The following is a 9724-nucleotide window of genomic DNA, read 5'->3' on the forward strand; positions in this document are numbered from 1 at the left end:
GCAATCCCAACAGCTTCCACTTGACTTTCCCCACCCGAATGACCCTGAATCTATACATGAGAGACAATGGCTGGCGACGCATGCACTTTCTAAGTGTGTCCGACAGTCATAAGTGCTGGAACTGGGGGGAAATAGCAGGGAGTTCAACCTTTCACTTCAAATTTTCAGGGGCTGTTGGTGTAGTCAATTTGTCCCCTCCAAGGAGAAAATTCCCATATAATGTTCCTATAATGTAGTATTTGGGTGGCAATACTTCAGAAAGATTAAGTTAACATTACTTGCTGGGTACTATGAAACCAAACAGATGTATTGCAATTTAGCCAGGACTTTTTTTTTTAAATCAATTTAAATTGTTTAGACAATTTTATGAAATGGATAAATGGACAGTGGCCACTCTCTCCTTCCAGCCTCCTACCCTCCCTGCCCGCAGCCTCCCCCTTCCCACAAATCTCATTGTGACCCATATGATTAGCCAGGTCTGTCTGTGTGACCACCTGTTTGAAGCTATCCTTTGGGGCATGGCGTCACAATGAACGTGATTCCCCCTCTCTAAGACTCTTTCACTAGCAAACGGTTTGGAAGTAAATGGTAGGACCCACAAGCCCCTCTCTGCACTGTGACTGCTAATAAGGCCTATCTTAGGTGGGCCCAGTACAGCTAATAAGTTTTGAGTTAATGATTGCACTTCACTGGCAAATTGCTGAGACCCTTTCTCAAAAAATAAAGGTAGGGTGTGACAGAGGAAGATGCCTCATGTCATCGCGCACCTATACAGACATTGTCTCTCTCTCTCTCTCACACACACACACACACATACATGCACATATGTAAACCTATACTAGAGCACACACTATACACATACATACTACTTGGGAGGAGGGAGTAGAGAAACAGGAGACAATAATTTTATAATAAAACACCTCTCAGCCGGGTGGTGGTGGCGCACGCCTTTAATCCCAGCACTCTGAAGGCAGAGGCAGGCGGATCTCTGTGAGTTCGAGGCCAGCCTGGTCTAAAATAAGTAGTTCTAGGACAGGAACCAAAAAAGCTACGGAGAAACCCTGTCTCGAAAAATCCAAACAAAAAAACAAAACAAAACAAAAAAACCACCTCTCAAAGCAACTGAAGATGAATGGTAATAAAGAAACCCAACCACTCTTTAATTTAGGCAAAAGTGTATGCACCAGTATTAACTTAGAAAAATAAGTTTAGTCTTTGCTGTAAACTCTTTCACAGTTTTCAAGGAAACGAGTCTCCTCATGGCCTTCCAGAGCATCCACGCATGTCATCCTTCCACGCCCTGCTGCTCAGGAAGTACTTTCGGGGTAGATCTGTTCCGGATTCTCTTCCGTTTCTTTTTCTTTTCTGAAGCAGGCGACTTTGTGTCCTGTGCTTTCTTCTTTTTCTTCAAGCAGCTGAGAGGATTGGGGCCGCCTACCTTCTTTTTTCTCTTCCTCCTAGGTTCCCAGCTCTTCACTAAGCCTTGTTCCTCCTTCAGCTGCTTAATACTTTGTTTCTCATGCACTGAGACCAGCTGGCCTGACTCAACCGCTTTCACAAAGGCCACTGTTCTGGGAGAAGGCCTGTCTAAGACCATAGTGTTCTGAATAATGAACATGAGAGGAATCCCAGGAGTTTTCTTTACTTTCACAGATAAATCCTGATCCTGTTAAAAAAGAAAATGGATTTAGTTTCTCAATCAAGTTTAGGTAGTTAAAATTAAGTTTACAGGAATTTCAAGAAGGTTGTATAGAAAAGGGAGAGACTGGCTTTGTTTCCTCACCTCAGTACGCTTTACTAATCACGGCATGTCTTATAATAGAGGACAAAAAACAAAAACGGTGCTGAGGACAGGTGGGCAACAACAGTCTGGGCTAGACTGCTCAATACTGGGGCCATGAACTATCAACTAATGCAAAAGAAAATGCATTAGGAAGATTCTCTTGTTTCTGTGCTAAAATATTCACTGGAAACATCAATGTGGGAGGAGGCTGAAGTGGAGAAGTGAGCTGACTCAAGGCTTGCTCGAAGTATGGTTGAGCAAATCTGCATGGGAGTGTTTTGATTTCAGCCATGACACCTCCCCTTTGACCTCCCAGCCTTTAAATGCCCTCAACATTCCATGTGTTGCTGGTCTCTTTCTTTTAAGGTTCATTTGTCTTTATGTGTATAGATATTTAGCTACATGAACATCTGTACACCTCATGTATGGCCTTGGAGGCCAAAAGAGGGCGTTGGGAATTGCACCCCAGTCCTCTAAAAGAGCAGCCAGTGCTCTTACCTTCTGAGCCACCCCTCCAGCCCCACAGGATATGCACCATGACTTCTGGAGAAATCATATGAACTGAGGAACATGAAAACAGTTATGAATACAGAATGCAGAGGCTCTGTCCTCATCCCCACGGAAGACCTCTGCAGCAGTCAGCACTACTGCAACTATTCCTCATCCTCTCGAGGGAAACTTCTGGAAGTTTACTTAAGGTTTTCTCCTCATATGTTCCAGTAACTGCTTTTACTGGCTCCATTGAAAAGTCTGCATCTTTGGAAGTGCAAACATGAAACATGGATTATAGCTAAGTGATAGAATCCTTGTCTAACACATCACAATAAGTAAATGAATAAAACTCCAACATTGCATTATCCCTTCCACTGATTTCTTTCTGATCACGTGAAGTATACACAGAAACAGTCAGAACCGCAGTTTTCAAAGTAACATCACCTGTGTTGCCACGAAGTAATGATGAGGGTTTCCCTCCTCCACCATGGACAGGAGGCATTCTGAGCCACTCACTGCACTCTTGACGTGACGACAATTTCGAACCTGGCATTTCTGTGCGATCAGTTTTGCTCCATATAATTCCTTTCCCAGAGTCTCTAACTCCTTTAACACACATCTGGTGGGAAACAAAGTCGAGAGAAGCTCACGATCACAACTGATGCATTCCTTTTGTGTATACAAAGCACGCAGAAACACAATACGCAAGTGTTTACGATGCAAAACTATACCATCAAAATGTGAATTTATAGTACTGTTGCCATTTTCTTCTTAAATGAAGGGTTGAAAATTACATACTCCAAGCGGAAGGGATATCAATGCCAGAATATACTGAGTCCTTGTGTGCATAGGAAGCAAGGAGAACGCTCTTCACGGGTTATTGCTTAACTTCAAATGACTCTAGAAGCTAGGTGATAAACTGGGATTAATTTCTAACTTATCCTCAAGTTTACATCTCTTTGAGAGGTACCAGATACAGTGACCTTCCAGATGTCTGAAGAGGCCTCTAGGTTGCTGGTACAACTTCAAAATAACCTAACACAGAATCCAAAGCAACTTGTGTATCTTATTTGAATCCCGATTTTAAAAAAGTAGTTCAAAATTGTAGGAGCCGGAGGGGTTAAGGACACAAGGAGAACACAGCCCATAGAATGAACTAAGTATGGCTCACAGGGGTTCAGAGACTACAGCAGCGATCACAGAGCCTGCATGGGTCTGTGCTGGGTCCTCTGCATTTGTTAGAGTCGCTACCTTAGTGTTTTTGTGGGACTTCTAACAGTGGGAATGGAGGTATCTCTGATTCTTTTGCCTACTCATGGAATCCTTTTCCTTCTGCTGGGTTGCCTCGTCTGGCCCTGATATGAGGGTTTGTGCTTAGGCCGAATGTATCTTGTTATGCCATGTTTGGTTCATACCCCTTGGAGGTCTGCTCTTATCTGAAGGGAAACAGGAGGAATGGCACTAGGGAAGAGGGGAGGTAAGGGGAGAACTGGGAGGAATAGAGGGAGAGGAAACTCCAGTTGGGATGTACTGTATGGGAGAAGAATGAATAAAAAAATAAAAAATAAAATGGGTAGTGGTGGCGCACGCCTTTAATCCCAGCACTTGGGAGGCAGAGGCGCGTGGATCTCTGTGAGTTCAAGGCCAGCTTGGTCCACAAGAGGTAGTTCCAGGACAGGCTCCAAAGCTACAGAGAAACCCTGTTTCAAAAAACATAAATAAATAGCTGATAAACAACAAAGAATGAAGGGGAGATGCTCTAACCTGAGTAAGAAGGTAGGGAAGAGATGGGGTCAACAAGAATGAGCATCCCAGTACCTGCAAACACTGGGTATCAAGGTTTTCCGCCATCATTCTACTTCTGTGTTGTTCGAAAAATTCCCAAAGTAGCTGGCTGGTGGTGGCGCACACCTTTAATCTCAACACTTGGGAAGCAAAGGCAGGTGGACCTCTGAGTTTGAAACCAGCCGGTCTACAAGAATGAGTGAGTTCCAGGATAGCCAGGACTACACAGAGAAAACATGTCTTGAACAACAAAAACAAAACAAAAAAAAATGTGTATATATGTGTGGGTGTGGGTGGCTGCAGAGGCCACAAGAGCAAGTTGGATCCCCTGGAGCTGGTGTTACAGTTATGAGACTCCTGACATGGATACTGGGAACCCAACTCAGGTCCTCTGCAAGAATAAGAAGGAGACTTTACCTTCACTAAGCCATCTTTCCGGCCTAGGGTTAAAGTTTTAAGGCTATTTGTAACCCAAAAGGAGCATTACTTGAGAATTCTTTCTTTTTTTTCCCCCCAAGACATGGTTTCTCTGTGTAACAGCCCTAGCTATTCCAGAACTAGCCCTATAGACCATGCTGGCTTTGAACTCACAGAGATCCACCTGTCTCTGCCTCCCGAGTGCTGGGATTAAAGGCGTGCGTGAGAAATTCTTAATACGGAAGACTAGTCACTGCAAGACAGAACATTCCCACAGCACACGGCACAGCTAGGTTTGTGTTCACATATAAAGAACATTCAAACCAGCTATTCATGAGCTGTAATAGTATGACTCATTTTAATTTACTTGCTTAAGCAACTATTCTACAATGCAAAAACCACTAAAACTCTTAAGAGTTGTTCATAGTCTAGCTTTAGTTCACCATACTTTCATATCCCACAATATTAGATACGATCTCTTCTTCTGAGGTCAACCGACTGCATTTGTTAAAAAGTTCTCTCAATCGACAGCACTACCATATCTATATTGTCAAAACAGACTTTCCCCACCTTTAGGTCTGAACAAAACTCGAGCCTCAAAATATGAAACCTTTTAAGATTACACTCCCACCCTCCCGCTCCCACAGTGTTCTGCCCTAAGGGTGCTCACTTACATGAAGTGAGGAGGCACAGATGTGGGATGAAGACAGCCATAGAGAGTTGACTTTATACACTTTACAGCCCACGAAGGCTGGACCTCTGTCCTGACCACTAAGTGTTCTCAGGGTCGGGAGCAGTGCTTGACATTTGGTTGGTATTTATAAATGGCCTCGGGCAAAGGTTTCCATCTCCAGTCTTGACTTCTTTTCCTAGGAACTGAAGATAATACCTCACTGGCAGTTGGAAGGCTTGAAAACCTTTGCGTTAAAGGTAGCAACCACTATAGAAAAGGGGTAGCATTTGTATAGAAAAGACGGATCTCTGTGAGTTCAAGGCCAGCCTGGTCTACCAAGGGAGTTTCAGGACAGGCTCCAAAGCTACAGAGAAACCCTGTCTCGAAAAACCAAAAAAAAAAAAAAAAAGATGTTATTCCCTTGGGGCTGGAGAGATGGCTCAGTGGTTAAGAGCATTGGCTGCTCTTCCAGAAGATCTGGGTTCAATTCCCAACACCCACATGGCAGCTCAAATTGTCTGTAACTCCAGTTCCAAGGGATCCAACACCTCATACAGGCAAACCAATGTACATGAAATAAAAACAAATAAGTCAATTTTTGAAAAAAAGGAAGAAATCATTCCCTCTACTTCACGATTAACGCCATTTCCTGCCTGAAATCACACAGGAATCAAAGCCAGGCCTGTCTGCTACAAAACACGCGTTCTGATTTCGCAGGGCTAACAGGGACTATTGGCAGGACACAGTACCAGCCCCCTGAACTATCTGTCAGCTACCGAGGGCCACACCCGCGACCCCGCCCCGCAGGCCCACCTCGTGGTGCACAGCTGGGTCTCTCCCATAAGGTAGCGGGGCAGCTGGTCCCGCAGCTGGATGCGCCCCCGCAGCGCCGCCTGGCAGAACGTGCCGTCCAGAAGGATCTGGTAGGGCTCACGGACCCCGAAATTGTTACGGAAGAAGCCAAGATGCTTCTTGGCGTGTTTCTGCCTGGTGATCTTCATCCCTGCTTAAGTCCCCCGTCCCGGACCCGGCAGCGCCAGCCTCGCTTCCGCACTCCTAGACGCCCGTATCCCCGGAAGCGAAGCTTCTTCGGCCCGGAAGTACACGACCCAACTCTCTGGTTTGCGTAATCTCTCAGAGAAGCGCCTACTCCCACCTCCAAGCGCAGGCCTTAGGGGGCGGAGCTTCGCAAATTCGCGCGCGCTGGCACGTTCGCGTCCCTGAGCGGGAATAAAAAAATGTTGCTTTGTGCAGCTTGTTGCCTGGCACTTAGGAAGTCTCTAAAACATTAGTAATATGAAAATAACCAGCGATGAGCCATTGCTCCAGGCACTCTGTAATTTGCCATTTACTGTGTATCATCCCATTGAATGTTTTTAATTTTCAAGTGAGGGAGAGGAGCCAGTGTTGGACAGCCTTACCTTGGCAAGTTTGGCTGAGTGCTAGTCTATTATTTATTTATTTATTTTCGAGATAAGGTTTCTCTGTAGCTTTTTTGGTGCCTATCCTGGAACTAGCGCTTGTAGACCAGGCTGCCCTCGAACTCACAGAGATTCGCCTGCCTCTGCCTCCAGAGTGCTGGGGTTAAAGGCATGCACCACCACCACCGGGGAGTAGTCTTTACGGAAGCAAAGCGCCTTTGCTAAGGGAACATGGTTCTTCAGCATCTGGAACCCAGCGCTGACTGCCTGTTGTCCACAGGTATTTTACCACACCCCTAAAAATCGACCCCATCAAAGAGCCACGTGTCACGGTAAGAAGGTCTGTATACCCAAGTCGAGGTCACAGTCTCTACCCCATAAGCCTGTTCTGGAGAACACAATTAAAACAGCCAAAATTAACAGTAAAAAGATTTAATTAATGTGGCCCAATGGAGAACAAGGCTGAAGAGGTCGACTGAGCAGCCATTTCTGCAGTCAATCTCTGAGGTCCTGAAATGAAATGGAGTGTACATAGGTAGTCATGAATACGAGCATCTAAGGCGGTGATTCTCAGCCTTCCTAATGCTGCGACCCTTCAGTACAGCTCCTCATGTTGTGGACCCCAACCCTAAAAATATTTTCATTGCTACTTCATAACTGTAACTTTGCAACTTTTATGAATCGTAATGTAAATATCTGATATGCAGGATAGCTTATATGTGACCCCTGTGACAGGGTCATTCGACCCCCAAAGGAGTCGCGACCAATTGCGAACCACCAAAATTCTCACCAACCTAGGTTAATGTATGTTACCGCTCACCACTGACCCCTCATTTTCTAGGCTTCAGTCCTATCCTGCAAGGTGTTCGAACAAGGTGTTAGGACTATGAAATCTATTTCCCAGAAGACAAATTAAGTTTTCCCATGGGTCCTAGGCTCTGAGACTTTTCCTTCTCAGCACAAGAATCCCCATGGAGATTCCCATTTCTTGGGGTCAGTTGTTTCAATTGAAGGAAACAAAGGAATATCTTTATTTCTGTCAGACCAGTTACAGAGCCACTATTTGTGTCTCCTCATCCTAAAGCCCCTCCTAAATGACTCAGTGTTTTAGAAGAATTCCTGAGTTTCATTTTTTTTATTAAATATTTATTTATTTATTATGTATACAATATTCTGTCTGTGTGTATGTCTGCAGGCCAGAAGAGGGCACCAGACCTCATTACAGATGGTTGTGAGCCACCATGTGGTTGCTGGGAATTGAACTCAGGACCTTTGGAAGAGCAGGCAATGCTCTTAACCACTGAGCCATCTCTCCAGCCCCTGAGTTTCATTTTTTAAACAAAGTCTGTTGAGTTGGAAGCCCAGTCCTATCACTAACCTGGATCATTTGAGCTTTGTGACTCCAGGACAGCTGTGCCCAGCTTCCTCTTCAAACCAATTGGAAGGTTGATTCAATTTTATAGATGTTTTTCTGTCCATAGTTTCTGAGAGAAGAAACATACATACTGAGTTAAAAATAGGAAGACACACATCTGATTTAAATAATTTACAGGTTACTTAGTCCATTTGGTTAGATGAAGACAATGAACCAGAAGTTTTCAATTTGATTAACCACATGGGGTATCCATTGCCAGGTAAAATAATCAAAGAATGGAGAGTACGGATTTTGCATTTTTGTCTCTGCCTGGAATCTGTCCCAGATCTAGTTTTGGTCAAAAATTGAAAGAATCATTTTTTAAGTGACTTATAATGTGATTGAAATGTATTGCCTGTGTGTGGCATTTTATTTCAACTTATAGATTTATGGAATTAGAACTAAGGTATTCTAAAAAATTAGCCCTGATCTGGATCCCAACACTTTCCTGAGATGACGGCTGCTTTCATTTAACTGAAAGTTCAATTAGGAATTTGAAATCATGAGAAATTGTAGGAGGGTTGGATCTGTGGTCCTTAAGCATAATTTCTCACTATTTTCTACTTTGATTTTTCCTTTGTTCCTGTGTGCATGCTCCCTGCCTGAACATACTCTCATCACAAAGAAATATTGTCCCAGCCTTGTAAAACAATGAAAGCTTTATATTAAAAAAAAAAGGCTCACATCTTTCATTCTAGATCTAACTTCTAGACATCTTTTAGCTCTAGAAAGATGCGGGACACCACAAAGGACTTGAGTCATATTCTAGGGTTTTTCTTCTTGTTTTTAAATTCACTGAACTACAGCACAGTCTTTTTCAAGTTCTGTGTTTGCCTGCCAATTTGCCCTCTTCCTCTCCTTACAAAAGAACAAAAGCGCCTTATAACAGTGATGAGCAAGTTCGAATTTTTTTTCTCTTAATGTCTTCTAAAAACATGATCCTCAGATATGCAGACAACACCTTAGTGTGCTTGCTTAAGATAGCCATTTCTGGTTCAGACCTAGTTTTGTTGGAGAAAGATTCTACTTTAGTTGTGAGTTCTTAAACTCTTCCAGGGGGAACCTAACATGTGGATAGTAGTGGACTTTATATAGACTATGTCTTTTCCATTAGATACAGGCCTGTGATAAACTTTAACTCATAAATCAGTCATGTAGGGAACTGTCAACAATAATAAAATAGAGCAGTTAATACTGTGATAAAACTTATGTGAAGTTCTCTGTGTCTCTTGCCTGAGACCTGATTTTTAGTTTCAATTTCCACCCACTGAAGAACTAACAGGCTGGTAGTATATAGTATTCAGGCAGAGAGGCACATTTATTATTATGAAAATTTCTCCAAGTCATCACCATGCTTATTAGTGTTCCTGACTGGCCTTTTGCAGTAAAACATTACTGTTTATCCAATATGATATTTCCACTAGACCATCTACCTAAAACATTTTTGCCCAAATGCCAAATGACCTAGTATTAATGGCAAGTCAATATTTGGTTACAGCCAAGGCAGACGCTAAATATTACCATTATTCAATAAACTATTAGGATATGTTTAAAATTTTCAAAGAAATGAATTAATTCTTTTGAAAAATATTGCAATATCATTTTAAAAGCTACAGCAGTCTTTGAAAATATGATTTTATAGTGGTGACCCTTTAGTTTTGTCTTGGGTTGCTGCACTGCGGACATCCTATGCCAGACATGTACATTCAGCTGAGGTGGATGGAAATTTATTTTTCTTG

At 43.1% G+C, this 9724-nt stretch overlaps 1 protein-coding gene across 1 annotated transcript; it reads right to left on the reverse strand.

The window, feature by feature from the left end:
• Nucleotides 1–1123: 1123 nt before the first annotated feature.
• Utp23 (UTP23 small subunit processome component) lies at nt 1124–6220 on the reverse strand. Its single transcript, XM_041672360.1, has 3 exons — nt 5964–6220; nt 2720–2894; nt 1124–1666 (listed from the first exon to the last, which is right to left on the reverse strand). Exons 1-3 carry the CDS (start codon nt 6149–6151, stop codon nt 1286–1288), a joined length of 744 nt encoding a protein of 247 aa, XP_041528294.1. The 5' UTR covers nt 6152–6220; the 3' UTR covers nt 1124–1285.
• Nucleotides 6221–9724: the final 3504 nt, after the last annotated feature.

Source organism: Microtus oregoni, unplaced genomic scaffold (genome assembly GCF_018167655.1).
Source record: "Microtus oregoni isolate MIOR12 unplaced genomic scaffold, Mior012 000022F_ref0000154, whole genome shotgun sequence".
Classification (NCBI taxonomy): domain Eukaryota; kingdom Metazoa; phylum Chordata; class Mammalia; order Rodentia; family Cricetidae; genus Microtus; species Microtus oregoni.

What these genes read in the sequence shown, in the direction of transcription:
- Utp23 (XM_041672360.1), bottom strand. Translation starts at nt 6,151, where the DNA reads ATGAAGATCACCAGGCAGAAACACGCCAAGAAGCATCTTGGCTTCTTC. An exon ending in ACCCAGCTGTGCACCACGAG is followed by an intron (nt 2,895 to 5,963) that starts GTGGGCCTGCGG and finishes GTTTCCCACCAG; the next exon opens with ATGTGTGTTAAAGGAGTTAG. An exon ending in ATTACTTCGTGGCAACACAG is followed by an intron (nt 1,667 to 2,719) that starts GTGATGTTACTT and finishes CTTTTTTAACAG; the next exon opens with GATCAGGATTTATCTGTGAA.